Here is a 24,700-nt window from a genome sequence, read left to right as displayed (position 1 = left end):
TAGATTTCTAATGTCTATTTGAATCACTTTAAATTTATTGAATCCTGGATTATAGAAAAGAATATAAATATTACAGTACAATTTAAGGGGTTCTTTATATTATTATTATTGTTGTAGTTGTTGCTATTACCATTGGTATCAGTGCGTGTGTGTGTGTGTGTGTGTGTGTGTGTGTGTGTGTGTGTATCAGTAGAATACTGAGGTTTGAATGCATGGCCTGGGCATTGTCCCTTAGCTTGTTCACTCAAGGCTGGTGTTGTATCCCCTGAGCCACAGCTTTACCTCCTTACCTCCTTTAAAGGCTTCTTAAAATGTATATTCTACTATTGTTGGGTAGAATTTTTCTCTCAATATCAATTCCAACAAATTGGCTGACTGCTCTTTCTCAAGTCTCCTTTATCATTATATTTCTATGTAAAAATGTTAAAAATTAGCATAGACTAGTAGTATGGGGTACTCGCTGTGACGTTTTTACACATGTAGGCATGTTTTCCAGTCCAATGGAATGGTAATGTCAATGGATTGGAAATGTCAATGGATTTTATTGTTCTATATTTCTTCATAGCATTGATTATCTACTGTTCTATGAATCCTTGTAAGTGGGTATGGAAATATTTGATGGAAATTGCACTTTTCTCTACTACTTGCAGTTTTTGTCTCATGTATTTTGAACCATTGTCAATAGAAGTATCATCAGTGATATTATATCCTTATTGATGAATGACTTCATCATTATGAAATGACATTTGCTCTCTTCCCCACCCCCACTTTGGTTGATTGTGGGGCTTAAACTCTGGGCCTGGGTGCTATTCCTGAGCTCTTTAGCTCAAAGCTACTGCCCTGTCCCTTGAGCCACAGTACCACTTCCAGTTTTTTAGTGGTTCATTGGAGATAAGAATCTCATAGACTTTCTGCCTGGGCTGGCTTTGAACTGATCGTCAGGTCTCAACCTCTTGGGTAGCTAGGATTACAGGTGTGAGCCACCAGCACCCATCATTTGCTCTCTTATAATACTCTTTAATATAATAATAAGTTACTCGAGCTATTTATTTATTTGTTTGCTAGTTTGTTTGTTTTTGTACTGGTAATGGAGATGGAACTTGGTGCCTGGGCACTATCCTTTAGCTTTTTTGCTAAAGGCTAGTACTCTACTACTTGTGCCAAAGCTCCACTTCCAGCATTTCCATGATTAATTGAAGATAAGAGTCTCACAGACTTAATTATCTGAGCTGGCTTCAAATCATGATCCTCAGCTCAGTACTCGGGGTAGCTAGAATTACAGGTGTGAGTCACCAGCATTCAACCTTATTTATTTTTATTAAGTATAGGTAATAAAAATTGCCTATGTTTATGGTATATAACATGATATTTTAATTAATGTACAGATTATAACACAGGTATCTAGCTAATTAGGTTTTCTTTGGATTCATGTTAGCATGGTATACCTTTTTTTTCAGTTTATAACTCTGAGTAAGTAAGTGTATATGTGTGTATGTGTGTTAGATGCTATGGAGTTGGCTTTTTAAGCAATCTGATCATTTCTTCCTTTTAGTTGTGGTGGTTAGACTATTTACACTGTAGTGTGATGATTAATATATTTGGGTTCAATTCTAGGAATTGGTTGTTTTATTTTGTTTACTGATGGATATCAGTGCTATTTGTACCCCACACTTTTTTGCCTGCCTTTAGATTGAAAATTTTAATGATTTATGTTGCCATCAAAGTTAGCTTAGCAAATCACGATTACTGTTCTGTGTATTTTAACATTAATTCTCTTGGACATTAATAAGCATCTTTAAGTTATCATTGTTTTATTTTCTGGGACACTATGGAGCTTTTCCTAGGATATAAAATATCTAATATAATATGTATCCATGTCTCCTTTCTTGAACCTTGTTGTGTTGGTTTGTTTTCTCCTTCCTTTTTCCTTTCCTTTCCTTTTTCTTTTTCTTTCTTTTTTTTTTTTTTTTTTTTTTTTGCCAGTCCTAGGGCTTGAACTCTGGGCCTAGATACTGTCTCTGAACTCCTTTTTACTCAAGGCTAGTGCTTTACCACTTGAGCTACAGAATTACTTCTGTCTTTTTCTGAATAGTTTATTAGAGATGAGTTTCATGGACTTTCCTGACCAGGCTGGCTTTGAAGCAGGATTCTCACATCTCAGCCTCCTGAATAGTTATGATTACAGACATGAGCCAGTGGATCCTAGGTCATAATGTATTTCTATTTCTTCAGTCTTTCTCTGGTGTAAACCTATTACTTTGAACAGCAGGATTACTTTAAAAATTTAGTTTCTTTTAAAGAGGCTTATATAAGAAAAATAGTTACCTGTGTAGTCAACAATTTTAGTTTTACTCATTCATGGATGTAGACTTTTTGTGGGTCATGGGGCTTGAACTCTGGGCCTGGGCACTGTCTCTGAGCTCTTCAGCTCAAGGCTACCACCCTACCCTCTAGCCAAGCCCCACTTCCCGTTTTCTAGAGGTTAATTGGAAATAAGAGTCTCAGATCCTTTGTGCCTGGGCTGGCTTTGAACCTTGATCCTCAGATCTCAGCCTCACATCTCAGGCATGAGCCACCCCACCCAGCCTAGACTGACTTTTTTTTTTTTTTTTGCCAGTCCTGGGCTTGAGCTCAGGGCCTGAGCACTGTCCTTGGACTTTCTCAAGGCTAGAGCTATACCACTTGAGCCTCAGCACCACTTCTGGCTTTTTTCTATGTATGTGGTACTGAGGAATTGAACCCAGGTCTTCATGCATGCTAGGCAAGCACTCTACCACTAGGCCAAACTCCCAGCCCCCAGACTGACTTTTATCTAGCAATCTTTTTCTTCTTTCTTTTTTTCTACATATTTTTCTAGGAATATAATTCTACTGGTGATGAGATTACTTCCTATAGCCATTATAAATCAGCAAAACACATTTCCCTTCACCTTGTCAAGCATTTTTCTATGTATGCAGAATTCTAGCTTGTAATTTTGTTTGTTTTCTTTACTTCTCACTCTGACATGTTGTTTATGGAAAGCAGGCTGCATAGTGTTTATCTTTGTTGTAAAAATTGTGTCTGTTTTTCTTTGGCAGCTTAAAAGATTTTTTTTTTAGTTTTAACAATTTGATTATGGAATGTTTTGCATAATTGCTTTCATGCTTCCTTTACGTGGGGTTGTAGGCGTATTTGCCACATTTCAGGTTGACAGCCTTCATCCTAGGCCATCCACAAGTCAGATCTGGCCAAGTCGCCCATTCCCACCAGTAGCGGCACATACCTGCAGCCTCATGCTGTAGCTTTGGTCCAGGTGCTCATTCCCAGGCATACCCTGTTTCTAGTGTCCAGGCACAAGGTGCCCAGATTTAACTGTGTGCCCCAATATATATTGTTTCCCTGACTATGGGCTAGCTGTAAAATGTGTTGTCTCAGCCGTGTGCCACTTATAGGATGTTTTCCCGGTGATAAGCCATCTACAGGATATTTGGCCCTGCCTGGCTGATATCTCCATTGCCTGGCTGTAATCACAACGATTTCCTGTTCCCAACCCCTTCTCTGGACCCCACTCCCTCACCCCATAACTGCTTCCCTGCCTGAGAAGCCCTTCGCTCCTCTCTTTCCCGCAGATCAGCCTGTCCATTTTGGATATAAAATCTTGCTCTTTTCTATGTGATTTGTATTCTTGTGGGTTTCTGGGTCAGTACATACAGGGATTCGTTGTGTCTTTTGGGACTTAAGACTATCATGTCACCCATTTTGAAGTTTTCCATCCACATTTCTTCCATTTTTCCTGATTTTATTATTTCTATAGGAACTCATATTGCACTTTGATGCCTCTAGGGTATGTGTTCATTTTTCTATCATATAATGAAAACTGGTAAAGTGGCATGTTTTGTTTTTGCTTTTTTGTGTCATGCTGGGGCTTGAACTCAGGATCTGGGAACTATCCCTGTGCTACCTGCAACTCCACGTCTGCCTTTAAAAACAAAACAAAACAAAAAAACTGGAGGTAAGAGTCTCACAGGCTTTCTTGCCTGGATGGGCTTTGAACCTTAATCCTCAGATTGTATAATCCTAGGATTACAGGCATGAGCCAGCAGCACCTGGCAATCTGATTACTAGAAATTTAAAAGGAAACTTTTTATGTTGCTATTCAGCCTGTTTTATCTTTCACCTGGCATATGAATAACTGGAATACAGTAGTAACAGTATTATCTTTCTCCTCTATTAACTGTACCTCTTTTTCAGGATCAGTTTCTGCTGTTTTTCTTTTCCATTACTGGTTTATATCACCACTTTGCCCATGACTAATGATCTTTTTCGGATTCTAGGCATGGTAGAGTTTTCCATATTAAATGCTGACTTATTATTATTTTGGTGGTAGTAGGGTTTGAACTCGGGCTCTCATGCTTTCTAGGTGGTACTCTACATTGAGGCATACTTCCATTCATTTTTTGCACTTTATTTTGTTTTGCACATAGCCTTACTTTTTGTAAAATCAATTTAGATTATAATTCTCCTGTAAACCTCCCAAGTTGACTGTGATGATCTGCTTGAGATGAGTTCCCTTAAACTTTTTGCCAGGGCTAGCCTTGAACCTCTCCATCTGAGACTTTGTTTTTGCCAGTCCTGGTGCTTGAACTCAGGTCCTGAGCACTGTCTTTGACCTTTCTCCAGGCTAGTGCTCTACCACTTGCACCACAGTAATACATCCAGCTTTTTTCTGTGCTATTGAGGAACTGAACCCAGAGCATTGTGCATGCTAGGCAAGCACTCTACCACTAAGCCACACTCCCAGCCCCATTTGAACCTCTTTTTTTTTTTGCCAGCCCTGGGCTTGGGCTCAGGGCTTGAGCACTGTTCTTGGACTTTCTCAAGGTTAGCACTCTACCACTTGAGCCTCAGCACCACTTCCGGCTTTTTGGTATGTATGTGCTACTGAGGAATCGAACCTGGGTCTTCGTGCATGCTAGGCAAGCACTCTCCCACTAGGCCAAACTCCCGGCCCCCCATTTGAACCTCTTAAGTAGCAAAAATTATAGGCACAAATCATTGGGTGTAGAAAATAATATTTTTTTTATTCTTAACACATGTTCTTGATCTTGTTCTGACAGAATGGTGTTACTTGGAATTGATTCTATTCTTTTATAGACTCAGAAATGGGCAGAATCTCTGATGAATTTCTCCCTAACTAAATGAGTGTACACTAGTTAGGGCACTCTATGTGAAGGCTTCCAGCTTTGGGGATGAGCAATGATTCCCAGTGCTGTGTTTACTCCAGGCTTTACTCCTCAGCACTCTTTGGCAATCCTCATTCTAGTCTGGGATAATTTGCTAATGTTCTGCTACAGATTTTAATTAGCTAGAAACTCAATCGAGACCACCTGGGGTTCTGTGAACCCTATTGCTCTATAAGCAGGGCTATTTATTACAGCATTTGCCAAGCAAATCTTCAGTTATACAGATTTCTGACTCTATCTCTCAACCCATAGATACTGGCTTTCTTTAGTGTTTTGTCTCTTTGGTTTTTAGCCTGGCAGGGATGTGGAAAGTAATTTTGGGCTCTCATCAGTCTCTCATCTTTCATTTCCTATTGTTGTGAGATTTCTGTCCTTTTGTGTCTTCATGTGTATTGTGTTGAGCAGCATTGTCCCGTGTGCTTTGTTCATTTTTAGATGTTTGTATGAGGAGATCCTGACTTCACTGTGCCATTCTTTACTGATTGGCTGTCTCCCTTCCTGTATTGTCAGTATTTTTCAGACAAATGAGAAGTAATGAACGTTAAGAAACTAGAGAAATTGTGCATAGCACACCGGTAATTAGTAACACATCTGTTACTGAAACCCAATTTTCTAGACTTCCAAGATGATGCTCTTAATCACAAGCTTTTATGAATTGGTGTACTTATTTAGTCACTAACATGTTTATAAATAGGGACTACATTAGGAAGTGCTGGGAAGGTTTTTTCATCAGAAGTATTCCCCTTTTCTCTCTTTAAAAGATAAATGTCAAGAACGTGAAGACAGTATCATTTTCCTTGCATCTGCAAATGAAATCGATGTCTATGCCTGTCCTCTTAGCTCAAATGAAAACAAGGGTACCATAATCTGGTATAAAAATGATAGTACGACACCCATATCTACAGAACAAGATGCCAGGATTCACCAGCAGAAAGATAAACTTTGGTTCGTTCCTGCAAGAGTAGAGGACTCCGGACATTACTATTGTGTAGTAAGGTAAGGAAGGGATTTATACATAACCAATGTGTTTGAAGTTTCTACAGTAGTGAAAGAACAATCTTTTTAAATATTGCTTAATTCTCATATTTTCTTCATTTTAGGAATTCAACTTACTGCCTCAGAATTAAAGTAACTACCAATATTTTGGAGAATGAGCCTGACTTGTGCTATAACACACAACTTATATTTATACAGAGACTGCACATTGCAGGAGATGGAAAACTTGTGTGCCCTCGTTTGGAGTATTTTAAAGATGAAAATAAAGAGTTACCTCAAGTCCAGTGGTATAAGGTAATTTTATGATTAAAATGGCATTTGAGTTTTCTAGCAAATGCAATAATTTTTTGGATTGGATAGGCAAATAAATCTGCAAAAGTGTGCTTTTCCATCAAAATAGTTTCTTCTTGAGGGGGAAATGGAATAGAGCATTGTAATATTGCCTTATAATATTGCATTCATTTAATTTGGAGCTTAGCCGAGACCTTAATAGTATTTGTATTTGACTTAGATGAGAAAGGTAATAGTAGAAATAAAGCATGTTTAAGGAGAAGACTGATAAAGTTTTCAGATCTTTGATAGATAACTATGTATTACAACATACATAAGTATGTAATTTGTGTTTTGTCAAAAGCAAGTGCTCTACAAAGAAACTGATAGTTTCTGAAGACATCTGTGATTAGCATCTCGTGGAACACATGTTTCTCTTGAGTCAGTGGAACTTAGAGGACCATCTTTTATGAGCTAGGAAATACAAAAGAAATAAAATTAGCACAGAAAGGCAATATGCTATGGACAAACTACAGCTTTAGCAGTTGCATTGGACATGTTTTCTTGCAAGATAAATGTGTCTTCATTTTCCTTTATAGTATAAGGCTCTGAACATACAAATCTTAGTAGTAAAGAATATAAATAGCTGGGTGTGGTGGCTCATGGCTGTAATCCTAGCTACTCAGGAGGCTATCTGAGGATCAGTTCAAAGCCAACCTAGGCAGGAAGTCTTTGAGACACTTATCTCCAAATAACCACTAGAAAACCGGAAGTGGCACTGGGGCTCAAGGGGTAGGGCAGCAGCCTTGAGCTGAAGAGCTCAGGGACAGCACCCAGATGTAGAGATCAAGCCCCATGGCCGACCAAAACAACAACAACAACAAAAGGAATATAATTAACGCTTGCTTTTTCAAAAAAGAATTCCGACATTAAAGCCTAACCCAAGCCACCAACCATTCAATTATTTTTGTATTAATTAATTAATGAGGAGAATGGGGTTCTTTTTATGAGTAAATAGGGAGAAATGATCAATATTCAATATTTCTTTTCTTTCTTTTTATTTAGGACTGCAAATCTCTACTTCTCGACAATATGCCATTCTCTGTAGTCAAAAACCAACTCATTGTGAGGAATGTCTCTGAGAAGCATAGAGGGAAATATACTTGTCTTATATCCTACACATATTTGGGAAAGCAATACAATATTTCCCGAGTAATTCAATTTCTTACTTTAGGTGAGTCATAGCCCTAACTCTAGGAGTTAAGATCTAGGACTGCCCAAAGACCATGATTCTAATATTGCATTCACAATCCTGGGAGAGGCCCAGTGACTCCACAAAGGGCCCCTTGGTTCTAATTATTTTTGTTACTGAATACTATGTAAATATATTTCACTCCCACTCGAAATGTAATGCCACTTAAACTGAAATTCGTGTGCTATATTTTCCAACTGCTGTAATAGCCTTCTTCTTAGATATGCTAACATGATTCTGCCAGAGAGCTCTGGGGCTCTTGTGGCTGGTATAGGAGAATGTTCTGAGATCCATGGGGCTTCTAAGGTCTGTCATCAAGAACTTTTAACATTGGGTTGGAGGTATAGTTTACATCTGGAACATTTGCATAGAATCCTTGAGACTTTTAGTTCAATTCTCAATATGGGAAATGGAGGGTAAAAAGAAGAATCTTTAGGCCGCCATTGTAGCCTAGCATACATGAAGCCCTAGATTCAATTCTTCAGTACCACATACTCAGAAAAAGCTGTGGCAGTGTGCTAGCCTTGAACAAAAGTGTCCAAGGACAGTGCCCAGCCCCAGGACTGGCAAAAGAAGAAGAGGAAGAGGAAGAAGAAGAATCTTTGCTATAAACGGGATGGAAGACAGTAGGCTGTGGCACAGATTTGGATCCCAGACTTCAGCTCCTGCTAACTCAACTACGTAATCTCTCTAAGCCTGTTTCCCTCTTGATCAGATGGTTTCACCTCCTGAAGTTGTTAGGAAGGTGAGGATCCGTTGGCACACCTTGTGGACGTGTGCCTAACACAGAGTAGTGCTTGGCACAAAGCAGGTGTGCAGCCAATCGGTATTTAGAAAGGAGCTGTTCATTTTTCTTAATTCTGTGTAACCATGTCTCATATTTAAAACCGGTTCTTAAGAAAATGAGGCAAAATGTACTTCCACAAATTACCTAGGTAGAACTGGAGCAGAATGTTCAATCCTGGTCTTCAGCAAGAAGAGTTTAAGTGAGTTTATCTGGCCAGAATAATTTTACACGTTAAAGGGTTGTCTAAGGAAAATTACTATAAAAATTGCAACCATCCCAGGCCAACTGAGAACACAATAATCCCACATAGAGTTCTCTTGTCCAATTCTATAATTATTTTTTCAGAGTTCATTTCTTCCATTGGTCCCATAAAGATCAGTGACTCTTAATTTTCCGAGGTCTTAATTTTACAGCCTTATTCTGGGATTTTTCAGCAACCTGCCTCTGATTATTGTATATCTGCAGTTATTATTATGATTTCGTTTCTTAAGATACAACAAATAAAGCAATAGTTAGGACTCGAGGGAGAGGTAGGCACTGGGGAATTCCACATGAATGTGGTATAAGTATTCTCTGTCAATCTCACTTGTAGAAATAATACATTTTACTCAAGGTTCAGAGGGTGATTTATTTTACTCCAGACTCAGCCCAGGGATACTTAATGATTGGTTTGCTCTTTCTTGAACTCAAAAAGTATTTATTGAGTATGTATTATGTGTGAGGAATTCTTTTAGATATAGATCAATAAACAATGGAAGCATTCTGACTTTACACTGTTTAATTAATAATTATTTAAGAATATTATTAATAATAACTAAGAAGTTATTTATTTAATAATAATTATTTAATACTAGTAGTACTTTCAAGTTCATTGATTGTCAATTTCCTATTGGCCACAGAGGAATACTGACTCACTCTAAACTTTGGAGCCAGTATTCTAAAGATGCATCAGATTCATTTGTGAAGCCCTTGATAGTTTTCTGCTTATTTTAATAAATTATGCCAGATTGCTTGGCACTCATCAATAACCATATATGTTCTCTTTTGTGTCTAAGAATCCAAAGCTACTAAACATAATTAGTTTGTCTGGCCAAAGAAGTGATTTTCCATAGTTACTGCTTCTCTTAATTTGCCATGAGTGATGTCCTTTTCAAAACCCTGGGGTCCTGGTGGTGGTGGTAGTGGTGGAGGTGGTGGAGGAGGAGGTGGCCTGTGTGTGTGTGTGTGTGTGTGTGTGTGTGTGTGGCCTCTTTCCTTCTCTTCTTCCCTCCCCTCTCCTGCTCTGTGTCCTTTAAGTGCTCCAGGGACCCTCAGGCCAACTGTCATGGAGCATATGTGCAAATATGATGCTGACCTGTAAGAATCTGAGACGCCTGGGCATGTTCTTCTTTCAGATGAAATCAAGCCCCATAGACCTGTGATTGTGAGTCCAGTGAATGAGACAAAGGAGGTGGACTTGGGTAAGTGACTTCCAAGTAGGAAACAGTGAAAGCCTTATTTAGAACTTAAGGTGAAGACAATACATTTAACATACATCATTAAAGCGTTCACTGAATAAACCAGTATAGAGAGGGAGTGTGACACTGAGTATATCTTAACTTCTCCCCGCTGTGGGGCCAGAGGGAAGAAGGGCCTTCTGCATGACGGATAAGCTCTCTTATCACTTGAGTCGTAGACTTAGCCCATATCCTTCTTTCTTTCCTCCCTTTCTTCTTCCCTCTTCCTCTCTCCCTTCCTTTCTCCCCTTCCCTCCTCCCTCCCTCCTCCCTTTTTTGTTTTTAATGTGTTGCCTCTCATGGCAAAAATGTAGCCATATCTAATTTGCCCCTCCTACTTTGTTGAGGATTATTTACTACATAGAAAAAAACACCAACCAAAGGCCAAGATCAAAATACAGAGGACTAAGAATGTAACTTATCAGCATTTCTTATCATCAGAGAGTTTTAAGCTATTCAGAAGAAGGGTAAGACTACAGATCCAAATGATAGTTAATCTAGCACACATATATTTCCAAGTTAGTGAAAAAATGTTATTTCAAAAATAAAGAGTCATCCATTTTATTACCCTGGCGAGTATGCTACTGGTTACCAGGGAGCCTGCAGTTCCATTCACTTAGAGGAGGCCTGGAGAGATAGGGACCCTTGCTCACCCAGTACTCCAAAAGCTGAGGCAGAGTGATCACAAGTTCAAAGCCAGACGCGGTCTCAAAAACATCAAGAGGGGAGGAGAAAAGTAGGACACTGGAGGAGGGGGAGAGGAAAAAAGAACAGAAAGAGAGAGAAGGAAGAAGAATGAGAGAATATGGTATGCTTAACCCGAGTACACATAGTCAAATCAACAAAGTCCAAAATTTAAAAAAAAAAGAAAAACAATCAAAACATATGGCAATAAAAAAATCAAGCTAAAAGAAATTGTATATGGATAATGGATTTGGTGGTAGAGAGGTCCATTAGAAAAAAATTAATATACAGTGGGAAATAGTTTTAAATGTATAAATTTTGAAGAAAGCTATACATATAGATGCATCTATAGATAAGTATAGATATCTATATCTTATAGATCCACATCAAAGACTTTTCATAAACAAAAGTAAACTGAAGGAAGCTTACTTGAGAGCTTTGGGGGATATCTTTCATATGTAATGTAGAGCTCATTTTCCTGTGACTAAGAAGTCCCTACTTATTGGGAAGGCTACTCTGAGAATGGGTTAGATCATGGAGTAGGTGCTTTAAGAGCAGTTCTTAAAAGAAAAGCCAGTGAATACTAAGCTTGTAAAAATATGTAATGTACTATGAGTTCAGAAATGTGGGTGTGTGGGGAGTATAACTCAGTGGAAGAGAATTACTGCTTTTATGCTGCAAAGCCCTGCGTTCAATCCCCAGCACAACAAAACAACAATGACACCACACATACCAATATTTTTAAAATATTGGTGAGGGCCGGGAGTGTATCCTAGTCATAGAGTGCTTGCCTAGCATGCATGAAGACCTGGATTCAATTCCTTGGTACCACATACTTGGAAAGCCAGAAGTACTGTGGCTCAAGTGGTAGAGCTCTATCCTTGAGAAAGCCCAAGGGCAGTGCTCAGGCCGAGTTCAAGCTCTAGGGCAAAAAGAAAAAAAAAACTACTGGTGAAAAATTTAATTTATTTTATTGTGTTCATGGATCTCCTATAAGTGAGTTCTTCCTGGCTTAAATTTAAAGTAATAGTTCAAGACATAGATATACTACAGCTAAGTCTTGCTGTATAAACACGGGAATATTCATCATAATAATGATGAATAAAAATGATAAATAATGATGAAATTAAAAACCAGATAAGGTTTAACAACAGGAAAAATCTCAATTAGAGTATATCTATGTTAAGGAATCCCAGGCAGTAGCAGTCATGAACCAGTTTTTGGACCATAAAAGCTGAAATTCCCAGTTCACAGCCAATTAGAAAGTAGGTAATGAGATCCCCTTACAAAGTTTCATCCATGTATATGGAGAAGAGAAGGAAGGACACAGATAAAGTTACCCTGTGTCTATCTGAGGAGGATGATATTAAGGACAATTTTTTTTCTCTTCTGTTTTTTTCCCCTATAATTTAAAATTATATCCAGTAGCCATTTGTTAATACAGATAGATCTGACTAAAAAAAATATGAATTCTTCCTTTGATTACAAGTGCACTGCTTTGCAGGATCCCAGCTACTATTAATCTGTAATGTCACTGGTAAATCCAGTGACCTCGTCAACTGGAAGTGGAACGGGACAGAGATCGTTGCCACTGAGAACCCAGTCCTGGAGGAATACTATCAATTGTGAGTACACCCAGCAATGTGGATATTACGTTTGTGCCACTTTCTATTCTTTTTGTTGTTGTGTTTTGGTTGGTTGCGGGGCTTGAACTCTGGGCCTAGGTACTGTTTCTGAGCTCTTCAGCTCAAGGCTAGTGCTCTACCACTTTGAGTTTTCTCAAACAGTGCCTCTTCCAATTTTCTGGTAGTCAGTTGGAGATAAGAGTCTCACGGACTTTTGTGCCCAGGCTGGCTTTGAACTGCAATCCTCAGATCTTAGCCTGCTGAGTAGTGAGGATTGCAGGTGTGAGCCATCGGCACCTGGCCTTCATGCCACATTTTTAGACCCTTTATATAATAACCTTTAATTTAACATTGAGGCTACTTGGGAGTTCATTATCCCTCATCTTTTGTTGCTGATTTTGTTGTTGGTGGTGGTGGTGGTGAATGTGACCCTGGGATTTGAACTTTGGGCTTGGGTGCTGTTCCTGAGCTTTGCTACTCAAAGCTAGTGCTCTACCATTCTCACTATGTTTTAGTTCATTGGAGATGAGTCTCGGGGACTTTCCAGATGGGCAGGCTTTCAACTGCAGTTCTCAGTTCTCAGCCTTCTGAATAGCTAGTATTACAGATGTGAGTCATCAGTGCTCATTTTTGTGTTTTGCTAAACAAGAGTTGTAAGGTCTTGTATGTTGTGGGGCAGATTCCCGATCCGTTAAAAGCCTCTCTCTTCGATTCAGTAATGTATGGTGCAACATTCCAATAGGTTTTTCTTCATATTTTTTCCTCAGAGTTTAGGAGTTTTAATTGGTCTTAAAGTTACTGGAGAAAAAAAATCATGATAAAATATTCTTTCTCCCTTCCTTTCCTTCCCTCCCTCCCTCCCTTCCTCCCTCCCTCCCTCCCTCCCCCCTTCCTTTCTTTCTTTCTTTCTTTCTTTCTTTCTTGGCTAGCAAATCTACCATTTATGGCTTTTTCTGTGTATGTGGTATTATGGGATCAAACTTAGGGCTTCGTGAATGCTACTCAAGCACTCTATCACCAGGCCACACTCCCAGCCCCATTCTTTCTTTTAAAATATGGGACACCTCACTAATTTGTCATCCTTAAACAGGACCATGCTAATTTCTGTATGGTTCCAGTCTTAGTGTGTGTTCTGCCAAAACAAGCACCTCTCATGCTTTCTTTTTTTTAAATAGTCTAGAAAAGACTTAAATAGGGCCAAGAACCAAGAACTCTTAAAAAAAACTTCTGTCTTCTTATGTCTTGTGGGTCTGTAGATAAGGCTTCCATGTCCCATTCTACCCAGCCCTGGGGAAGCCCTCAATCTATTCTTGTCTAATATATGCTTTTCTGTACTCTGTAGAAGATAGAATGCTCGTATTTGCAGTTTTCCTTCCTGAAGCTGTTCATTTTTACTAATGTCTGTGTTTCTACATCTGTTGCTGACATTAATCTCAAGGCTGTATGATTCAAGGGGTGTACTGGTGGTTTGATTGTCATGTTACTTTGTGAGTAGGTAGGTGACCAGTTCAGCTACAATGTACGCTACAAAATGCAGAAATAAACTAAATGTGCATATCTTATTCATAGCTGTTGCAACACCCCTACCTAACTACATTGACCTTCTATCTTCTGAACAGTGTGGAAAATCCTTCAGACAAAAGACAGAGTACAGTCATCACTGTACTTAATGTCACCAAGGTCAAAAGTCAATTTTATTTATACCCATTCATCTGTGTGGCCAGGAACACAGACAAGATCAGTGAAGCATATATCCAGTTTATATATCCAGGTAAACAACAAACTAGTTATTCAAAGTATAATTTTTGTTGTTGTTGTTGTTGTTTTATGATTTGGATTCCATGACCTCGAGGTTTCCATCTGATTTCCTCTGCCTGGAACACTCTTTCCTTCCTCTTCAGCTGGGAAACTCCTAATTCCATCCCCCTTTTCACAGAACTGTCTGTTTTCCTTTGTATATTTTTCTATTCCATTGTTTACACTTCACCCAGTTAAGAACTCTGGTACTGTTTAGCATAGTATCTGTTAGACTTAGGTTTGTTTCTGTAAATTCTATGGTGGTGCCAGCCATTTAGCTTAGTAATTATTCTATTGACAGACCTACTGGGGTTTGCTACATTATGGGCACCTAATAAATGTTTTTAATTCTTTATGAAGAATGCTTAGAAAGGTAAATAGCTGCTTCATAATGAGAATTACAGAACTCATTGATTTTTCATGAGTTGGTATGGTCAGGCAGTATTGAAAATAGTTGTGAAATATTTTAAAACACTCTGTAGGTGACATTGCTCAAGATATACTATATTCATAAACTGCTTTGGTGAATGGCAACTCCTTTATCCAATTACTTAAAGAAAATAAAAATATTCCGAAAAATAAAAACATCTGTAGTTGAATAGTAAAGATGTTCTTAAAGAACACTAAGTCCAGCAGTCATGATCTCGTAATAAAGTCGATAAGTGTCAACTCTCTGTTTGAGCAATTGGACATCTGTCTGGGAAAGTGTAGATCTTGGTACCTGCTTTGTACCAAAATGAATTCCCCAGGAAAAATTGAGTTATAGGCTTTTAGATGTTTTTTTTTATATCTAGGTCCCTGTGTATACTGTGAAATTTAAAATCCCTTTTTTCCATATATTTTTATTGTAATTAATAGAAGGGTACATTATATTCACCAGATAGGAGGTGCATTACTTCACATACATTGATACCCTTTCTTATGTCTTGGTCCCCATTTCTCTCCCCTCACCCCCACCCCTAGTCTTGTTTTCCCCCTTCCCTATCCTATTTCAAATAACCAAATATGCATATATACAATATATCAGATAACAAGGTGAAATACTGTAACAATATGAGATAACCAAGGGACAGCAAAACAGATGATAGCATAGTACATTAAGGACAACAATCACAATTATATGGTTTTTGTCTCTATCTTCTTTCCTTTTCTATTTTCAGTTGTTCTTTCACCTCTTCTCCCTTATCATCTTGCTGCTTATTCCCTTTCCCATCTTCCTCTGTAATCCCTAAATGAGTAATTAGAAAGAGAAGCCATAAGAATGGAGATTATCTGTTTGTCCATCTGTCCATCCATCCATCCACCCACTTACCTTCTGTCTGTCTGCCTATCTTTGTATCTATCCATCTATCTATCTATCTACCTACCTATACTTTTCTTTTTTTCATGTATTTTTTATTGTAATTAATAGAAGGGTTACATGATATTTGCCATACATTGATACCCTTTTACATGTCTTGGTTTTCTCCAGCTTTTAGCTTTTACTAACTGGCTTTTCTGCCTTTGGAAACTTCTATAGATTCTGGGTGATTTTAACTTCTCCTTGTACCATGAAATAATTTATCGTTAGTATATTTTTTCTTATTGCATATGATGTTATTTAGATGGAAACTTAATAGAATACACCTTTGTTTTATAGATTGTCCAGGTTAAATTGTTTTCTGTATTTAGTATCCGTTAATAATTATAACAATGAACAAGCTACTACTATCTGAAATGTTAGGTCAATTGCAAATGTGTTTTCCCTGTGATGGAAATAGAAAAGTTGATATGTTCAAAGTTTAAATTCTCTTTAGTTTTAATGCTTTTCCTTCTCTTTTCTGCTATAGTTCCTGACTTCAAGAATCACATCATTGGGGCATTTGTCACATTAATAGTTATGATTATATGTTCAGTATTCATCTATAAAATCTTCAAGGTTGACATTGTGCTTTGGTACAGAGATTCTTGCTCGCATTTTCTCCATACAAAAGGTATAATTTTGTGTCCACACATCAAGTTTTCCTTGGAGATGTAGATGATAACTAAGAAGATGGTTACCTAAGATTTAGAATGATAACGTGCTGAAAATATAGGGATGATAATTATTCTTAGACGGATAGTTTCAGTGTTTTCTAAGTTCTGTCGTTAGCATTCAGGTATTTGGGGCAGCTATGTATGAATTCAGGTACGCGTAATCCATGGCTGAGATAGGTGGCTTCCTCCATGGCCTGGTTTCAAATGGAAGAAATGAACAGCTTTGCACACCTCATGGAAAGTCTCTCCCTTGTGTTGAAAACAAATCAAATCCCAACACCACACTAAGATATAAAAGGCAGACAGGACAGAACTGAGGGCCGTTTGGGGAAGAAGATAAGAATAAGGAATTAAGGATATTTTAATAGTGCATGTGTGTGAGGTGGACACTAATTCAAGAGAAGAATAGCTTTTAGTCTGAAAATTTGGGAGAAATGACCATTGTAAAATGGTATCATACCTTGAGTATTTCTCCTTCAATTGTACACTGAATCAAAAAGATGAGTATTTTCTTGGGATGCATATGTTTGTGATCCTGACTTCATGAGATCATTTGTTTTTCCCTTTGGTTCTAAATATTTGACATTTCCTCTTTAGCTTCTGATGGGAAGATGTATGATGCGTATATACTATATCCAAAGAATTTTATGGAAGGGTCCACCACCAACTCAGATATTTTTGTGTTTAAAGTTTTGCCTGAGGTCTTGGAAAACCAGTTTGGATATAAACTGTTCATTTATGGAAGAGATGACTATGTTGGAGAAGGTATGTAATGCATAGGAATAATACATAAGAATAATAGGCTTATTATAAAAATTAATTTGTAAGTTTGCTATCTTTTTAGAAGACTGTAGTGTGGGCATGCATATTTTACAATTTTAAACATTTCTTCATTCTTTTGTATGTATATGTATATGTGTGTGGGGGGGGTGAGTGTGTGTATGTGCTGATGCTGGGACTTGAACTCAGAGCTTTAAGCCCTTGCTTCGCTTTTTTACTCAAGGCTGGTGCTCTAGCTCTTTATCCACACCTCCGCTTTTAGCAGTTAGCTTGTTAATTGGAGATAAAAGTCTCGTAGACTTTTCTGCCCAGATTGGCTTTGAACTGGGAGCCTCAGATCTCAGTCTTCTGAGCAGCTAGGATAACAGGTATGAGCCGCCAGCATTCGACCTATCCTTCATATTTGTTAAGTGCAAAGTATTTACTTCTGTGATAGATCAATAATTAATTGATTTGTATCCTTGTCAGAAAATATAGTGACTAATTAGCCATTATTAGTACAATAAAGTAGTACAGATGAAATAAGTAGGGTTTTAAATCTTTGGCTAAGGTATTTTCTGAGTTCTAAGTGGAATATGATATTCAACTCATGTAGGCTAGTGTTTGGGTCTGATCGATAAAACAGAACAGACCTTTAATCTTGAGTGAAACAAGAAAAAAAGAGTCATGAAGCAGAAGCACCATGAAGGGATGGGTAGACCTTTGCCTTGCAAGGGCTCGGTTCCAATATTTGAGTGCTAACACTGTGCTTCTTGTTTTTCAGATTCTATGGAGGTCACTAACGAAAACATAAAGAAAAGCAGAAGACTGATCATTATTTTAGTGAGGGATGTGTCAGGCTTCAGCTGGCTGAGCCATTCATCAGAGGAGCAAATAGTGATGTACAATGCTCTCATTCAAGATGGAATCAAAATTGTTCTACTGGAGCTAGAGAAAATTGAAGACTATGAGAAAATGCCAGAATCCATTAAATTTATTAAGCAGAAACATGGGGCCATTCGCTGGTCAGGGGACTTGAGATTGGGACCAGAGACTTCAAAGGCTAGATTTTGGAAAAAGGTCAGATACTACATGCCAGCTCAGCGGCACTTGACTTCGTCCAAACGCCAGTTATTGTCCTTGACTTCTGGGTCAGGCACAAAGGAGAATTTGCAAAGAGAGGTTCACCTGCCTCTTGGGTAGCCTGAAGAAGCTGGGTGTTCTTGTTATAAGCACTGCAGGCTGGGCTGTTGCCTCCTGCCGACTTCTATAGTCATAAAATTACCTGAGGGGTCCCTTGTCCCCAAAGTACCCTGGAATCAGATAGTTAAGGGAACAGGGCTTAGTGACAATAACAAGCCCAGGTAGTTCAGAGCAGGAGGCTTGACATGACCTTCATGAAGGATGACAAAATGTTCTCTGAACGTTGGAGCAGTTGAGAAAAGTCACTTGGACAGCGATGAGACCACGAAATGGTCATCATCTAGAGACGGTTTTATGAATTTGTTCTGAGCACAGAGGCAGAGCTGTTGCCATATCTGGGGACATTGTAGGGTCCGTAACCCAGAAGAGAGGCTCTTTTCTTTGGCACTGTAGCTACTGTATACTGACACAGAGGAAGGACACATTTTTAATTGGCTTGAGTTAGTCAGACACATCCCCTGCCAGCAATCAGATTCCAAAGACCAAATTTTATTCGTTAGACTTTGAACACTATCCTTTCAATGGGATGGAGAGTCTCCAGGAATCCAAAGAGAGAACAATCTATCTTTTCTGCAGCACAGAAATTTTTAAAGCAACAGTTGCAGCGATTGACCCACCTCTCCCTCCTCTCAGTGTTTTCTTATTGGAATGTCTATCCTGTTCTTTATTCTGCATCTTACTTGACCCATTTGCTTCTTTGGAGAGACAGACAGCTTTGCCATGACTTCCTTCCTCTTCTCTATCAAGGGCACAGCTTGAAGCGGAATCGTCTTTCATAAAATGCTGCTCTTCCTGGGAGACCTCTAAAGATCCCCTCCTGCTCAGGAAGTAAAGCCTGTGTGCCCTACCAGTGTGTCACACCCAGTCCAGCGCTCCCAGCACGTCCCCACCCCCTTCCCTGTGCCCTCCTGCTGTGTGGATCCCAATGCAGCTTCCTGGGGCTCCATCTTGGCCTTTATTTCCTGCATCTATCCTCTGGCTTGAATATCTTCTTGCATTCTCTCCAGCTGAAATCCAAAGTTGATGTCAATGCTGAAGTTCCCACAGTCCTCCCGGTAAGAGATTCTTCTCTAAATCCCTCCTGCCAGTCTCTGGGTGCTGCCTGTTAAGTTAGTGCTTTAGGAAGTAGCTCCCTCTCTGGGCTGAAGTGCAGAGAGTGGGTGACTGTCCCTGGCTGCCTTCCCCAAACCAATGTACACATGCAACAAAGTGTAGTGCTTTATTATTTTAAAATGTTCTCAGATAATTGTGTTTGGTTTTCTCCTTTCTTTTTTGCAGTAATTCTAATTCTAGATATAGAGAAAATTCCCTATACTTTTTAAATCACCCTCTTAATTCTGTTAGCTCTAGGACTTGAACTTGTGTTTTCTGGTCACTAGTCCAATGTTAAAAATACTTGATTTTAGGTCATGATCATCTCTTCACCTCCTAGCTGACATATATGTGAAAAGACATGGTAGGTTTTTATTTGCTGGGCAGAAAGTGAACCCAGTTTTTATATAAGAAACAAATTTGAGACTTTTCAGTGTTGGGATATATAAAACTATGTTTAGATAGTATACAAACACATTTTAACTTGCACATATTCTTTTTATGGAAGTCAATACTTATCCAATTGTGGGAGTATAGAAAATTATCTCCTCAAATTGGATGACAACCTTCAGGATCATTAGAATGAATCTTGAAATTTGCAAGGCTGGGTTCACGTGCCATTTATTGGAGGAACTAGGATGGTTCTAAAAGTTGTCAGAAAATGAATGGGTCATTTGCTCATATTATTCATATTTTGAATAGCTGACAACATGGGTGAATACAAACACTTATTTGGAAGGACATTTTTGCCATTAAAATGTTCAGAGTTGGACAGACACACAGTTAAACAGTTTCGACCCCCCTTTTTGTACCTGCTTTCTCCTGACTCCTGTCCAAATGAATGCATTGGTAAGCCGAATGTCAAGAAAACAAGCTTAGAGTGGCAACATGGGCTAGAAAGAAAGTGGGAGTAGGTACTAAAAGAATTACAAGCAGTGAGGCAGTTGGACTTGGGGGAATAAAAGCTAAGGGAGAAACCTTAATTTGGTAAAAATCCCAGACAGGAAAGTACCAAAAGGCTTCCTATCTCACAGGGAATGCATCCAGAAGAGGAAGCTAATTTCTGGGCCACTCCTTCAGTTTCCTTAGACTGACTGTCCCAGGCCCCAAACCCTTTAAAAGCTCTTCCTTCTATATGATCCCATTAATAGAGGACACTGACATTTAAGATGGTAGTTTTTTTTTTAAACAAAAAGTCAACCTCAGTTTTGAAGAAGATTTGAAATTACAGTCAAGTATTTAATTACCGGTGGGCAAAACTGGTTTACAGAATTTAGATTTTCTCTCTCCTCCTTTCCTGTTGAAAAAATTTTACTTTCAATGACAGAGAAAGTATTGAGCCACTTTAATAACTTATATTTGTACTGGTTAATAATGAAGGTTCTTTCCTTTTTTGTTTTTAACTAAGACTTAATTGTAGCAAATGCTAGTTATTTTTATATGGAAAGCCACCAGATTTGTGTACAACACATGTCCCTGATCAATAAACTGTACTTGTTTTCCAATAAAATTGTTAAAGCTTCTTCTGGGTGTTAAAGTCTGTTTCTTTACCTGCCATCTTCACAGCCACTCCAAGATCACCTGTAGGGAAAGAGAGTGGATTATGACTGGCAGTCACTGACAAAACAGAGACTGACTTCTAAGGGGCACCTCCATCTCTACTTCATCCACTCTTGCTTCTAGAATGGACTAATGGACTAGGGATGAGACTATGGCTAAGTGTATACAAAGCTATGGGTTCAATTCTCCATCGTGAGAGAGAGAGAGAGAGAGAGAGAGACAGACAGAGAGAGAGAGAGAGCGCGTGCGCACCAGTCAAAGAAAAATCAACCTTAATCTCTAATAGAAAGTTCTGTTTTTCTCTTTGTAAAATAACATTTCATGATTAAATACAAAAGAGATTCCTGGGGGATGGAGACTCTCTTGAGTGATTTTTTTTTTCTCCCAAGAATTCCATCTGATGGAAAAGACCTGTATCACAAATTCCTGAACTGTCACTGAGTGCAATTAAATCAAGGCCCCATGCTAGGTGTCTTCAATTCTTTTTCTGTAAAATGGGTCTTTGTCACTACAAGGTTTTTCTATGTAAAAAGCCCAGACTTGGAGAGAATCTTAAAACACATATGTATTTATTTATTTATTTTTTTGCCAGTCCTGGGCCTTGAGCTCAGGGCCTGAGCACCGTCCTTGGGCTTTCTCAAGGGCAGCACTCTAGCACTTGAGCCACAGCACCACTTCTGGCTTTTTCTATGTATGTGGTACCGAGGAATTGAACCCAGGTCTTCATGCATGCTAGGCAAGCACTCTACCACTAGACCAAACTCCTGGCCCCAAACATATTTTCTTAATGTGACTTGATCATTTCAGGTAGAATGAACAGTTCATCGTCTTTCACTAAAGCTAAATACTCAAATGAATCACTACAGAGGGAAGACTTTTCAGGATTAGAAACATAGAGTACATATGAAATATGTACATGGGAAAAAAACATTTATTTAAAAAATCCAGAAAAAGAGAATGACAGACTTAGAGAGATGGAGACAGAGACCGAGATAGAGATAGTTTATGAAGAATGAGAGGATATAGATGATACTGTTTAAAATGAGTACTAACCCTTCAAAACAGAAACATGCTCCTCTAATCCTCCTACCATACTTTTCTCAAGTTTTTCTGAGGAAGGTTTAGTTGATTAATCTAAGTCCTGACAACATGGTTCACCTCAAACCTGAAGCCCAAACACCAACGGCACTCTCTATAATTTGTAGCTGTTAGACCAGTTAAACCTGTATAACTGGAATCTAGGCTTATGGGATCCTGTCTCTGGTACTGTGCTCAATCAAGTGAAGGCAAAATGTAATCACAGAGCATAAGTCCATGAAGGTTGTTTCTGTGAGGATCTTTGACCTGGAAGTGATCCCAAATATTATTAGGTTTATGCTTCCTGTTCTGAGAAAGGCGTCATTGATAACTGTTTCACAAGATTCAGAGGTTTTCTTTTTATTCAACATGTTTCTAGGAATGAAATTCTTCAGATTTCTTTATTGAGATGATATATTCCTACAGGTGTTGGATGAATCCACTTCTGCTTTTGCTTATGTGGCTAGTTCTATGTTGGCTTACACTCCTTTTTCTCTCTTCAGACATCTTATTTTCTTGGTCCCCAGCTGGTGGCACTATTTAGGTAAATAATGTTTACTCCATTTTTGTTTTTGTTTTTGTTTTCCTAGTCTTGGGGCTAGAACTCAGGACTCAGGCCAGCACTCTACCCCTTGAGGGCTTCCTGTATTGTAGGCAAACACTCCACCACTAGAACACATAAGCCTGGGGGCATCTTCATTTGGTATCCCTCCAAAGTATCCACCCTCTGTGTTTCAAGGGACTCCATTATTCTAGAGTTTAAAAGCTTAGGTTGATTTTGACTGTTTGGAATCTAATATGGGTGTAATTAGGCCATTTTGGATTAGTGTAATCATTTGCTATACATTTCCATCTAATTATTTTCTTTTGCTAGATGTCATATTTGTGAGATGCATCCATATTTTTGCATATGGCTATATCTCAAGGCTGCATAATGTGACCACATGGGGTCACCTATGTTTCATCCATTCTATCCTTGATAAAACATTTGGGCAACTGTTATTCCTTGACTAGTAACAATTACTACTACTTTGCACATTCTAGCACGATGTGTGTGCGTTCATTTTGGGGTAGCCTTCCAAATAAACTTGCTGAGTTAGCGTTCATAAATTTTGCCCTAAGTGGTTTGCCTTAGTGGCTGTGCCAATTTGCCTCGTACCAGCAAGTCTGAGACCCATCCTCATCAACACTTACCATCATCAGTCTTCTTAATTTCAGCCATTTTGGTGGATACGGATACCATTCAAGAAGATAGAATTGTAGGCCAGGCACAGTGGCTCCTGTTTGGAATCCTAGCCTCAAGAGGAGGTTCCTGATTTAAATCTATAGCTGGGCGTAGTGGAACACATGCACCACCCTAGCTACTCAGGAAATGGAAGCTGGAAGATCACAGTTTATGTTGGCCCAGGCAAAACCACATGACCCTGGCTCCAAAATAAGTAAAGACAAATCCAGGCTGGGGATGTGGCATAGATATAGAATACCTGCCTAGCCATAGGGCTCTTCTTCCCATTTCCGCCCCAGGTAATTCTGGGACTTTCTAACACTTGATCAGTGCTTGTGAAGATGTTTCTGCTCCGTGTTCACTGTGACACTTTCCACTGTTTCAGCTTAAGGTGGCATAGCCGCTCGCCACGGCAGAGCAAGCCTACAGTGGCCCACCAGGAACTTCTCTACATAAATTCCCTTTGAATTCTTCCTTCCTCTTTCTTATTTAGTCAGCTCTGCTGTCCAGTTTCTGGGATTTCTCAGGGTAGTTAAGAACTGGCAGTACATGTCCTAATTTCCTATTATCTTAAAGATTTTATTTTAAGCATGATTGACATATACCGCTTTTGTGGATCAATTGGGTTTTAGCGGGATGTTTCAACGCACACATTCAACACGCCTCATCAAGTCTAAACTTCCTTTATTTATCCCCCTCCCCCACACCTAACAATCACTACTCTACTTGTGGGTGAATCTGAGAGTACACTTCAGCCTACACGAGGAACAATTCCACTTCTCAAAGTAAGTCACTTCGGGAGGGAGTCATTTTCCCTCCTAAAACATATGACACTTAAGCTAACGAATAATTAACGGGGTTATTATTTAAAATAAGAAAGGAAATGATTTCTAAATTCTTCTTTCAAATCTCTAGTAGACAATTTTTGATAAGCACGACACACATGAAGTATTGAAATCCCCAAGCTTTCCATTCTTTTTTTTTTTTTTCCTTTACTGCACTGGGATTTCAAATTAGGACCTTGCACTTATGAGCATTTGTGTCATACCTCCAGACCTTTTATCATTGTTATTATTATGTATTGCTTTATTTTTCTGCTAAAATCATGCATTTTCCTCCTGAGTGGTCGGTGGAGTTCGTCAGAATCTATCAAATGCTTGTCATATAGCTGAAATTATGGATGTGATGATCACACCTAGTTTATTGGCTGAAATGGGGGTTGGGGGGAGGAGAATCACTAGCTACTTCCTCTCCAACTAGAACCGGCAATTTTCTGGCACTCTACCTCCTGCGCAGCTGGGATTACAGGCATGAACCACTGCACCCAGCTGAAATACTCAATGTCTTCTAACAGTGTAGAAATTGGAACACCACTGGGCAAATAGCAGGATGCAACCAGCCGGCTCACACAGTTCCTGCTTTTACTCCCACGGTTGCTTTTGCTTCTCCATTTCCAACTCCAAGAACACCACCGGGGACTGCCAGGCTGAGAATCTACTGAATGGCGATTATATTGCATGTCTTTTCTTACCACCCAGGGGCCAGTAGGTTGTCTTCACAGGGGTTTGTCTACTGGGCCCCAGGTCTCAGTCGACATCCTTAGGACCAGTCAGGACTCAGGCTGAGCTGTAAGCAGGAT

General features: G+C 39.0%; 1 protein-coding gene, 1 long non-coding RNA gene and 1 pseudogene across 7 annotated transcripts in view; 1 reads left to right on the top strand and 2 right to left on the bottom strand.

Moving 5' to 3' along the window:
- The window catches only part of Il1r1 (interleukin 1 receptor type 1), a 78,200-nt gene extending 57,478 nt beyond the window's left edge, over nucleotides 1-20,722 (top strand). For 5 of the 6 annotated variants that reach the window (XM_090336305.1, XM_090336304.1, XM_090336306.1 and 2 more), the window contains 9 exons: nucleotides 5,984-6,218; nucleotides 6,323-6,512; nucleotides 7,554-7,722; nucleotides 9,922-9,987; nucleotides 12,212-12,332; nucleotides 13,952-14,103; nucleotides 15,959-16,102; nucleotides 16,743-16,910; nucleotides 17,689-20,722. In XM_090336305.1, coding sequence (XP_090192431.1) covers nucleotides 5,984-6,218; nucleotides 6,323-6,512; nucleotides 7,554-7,722; nucleotides 9,922-9,987; nucleotides 12,212-12,332; nucleotides 13,952-14,103; nucleotides 15,959-16,102; nucleotides 16,743-16,910; nucleotides 17,689-18,107 — 1,664 coding nt within the window. In that variant the 3' untranslated portion in view covers nucleotides 18,108-20,722. The remainder of the gene's footprint in view (nucleotides 1-5,983; nucleotides 6,219-6,322; nucleotides 6,513-7,553; nucleotides 7,723-9,921; nucleotides 9,988-12,211; nucleotides 12,333-13,951; nucleotides 14,104-15,958; nucleotides 16,103-16,742; nucleotides 16,911-17,688) is intronic. The other variant, XM_090336307.1, reaches the window with a different exon arrangement.
- On the bottom strand, nucleotides 13,382-13,480 carry LOC150060205 (U6 spliceosomal RNA; annotated as a pseudogene).
- Nucleotides 15,142-24,616, bottom strand: LOC150060203 (uncharacterized). Its single transcript, XR_016536213.1, has 3 exons — nucleotides 24,593-24,616; nucleotides 20,751-20,780; nucleotides 15,142-15,357 (listed from the first exon to the last, which is right to left on the bottom strand). It is a non-coding gene; the product is annotated as an uncharacterized LOC150060203 (long non-coding RNA).
- Nucleotides 24,617-24,700: the final 84 nt, after the last annotated feature.

Source organism: Megascapheus bottae, chromosome 7 (assembly GCF_031878675.1).
Source record: "Megascapheus bottae isolate mThoBot1 chromosome 7, mThoBot2.hap1, whole genome shotgun sequence".
NCBI lineage: Eukaryota > Metazoa > Chordata > Mammalia > Rodentia > Geomyidae > Megascapheus > Megascapheus bottae.
This window is presented reverse-complemented; position numbering and strand designations above follow the sequence as displayed.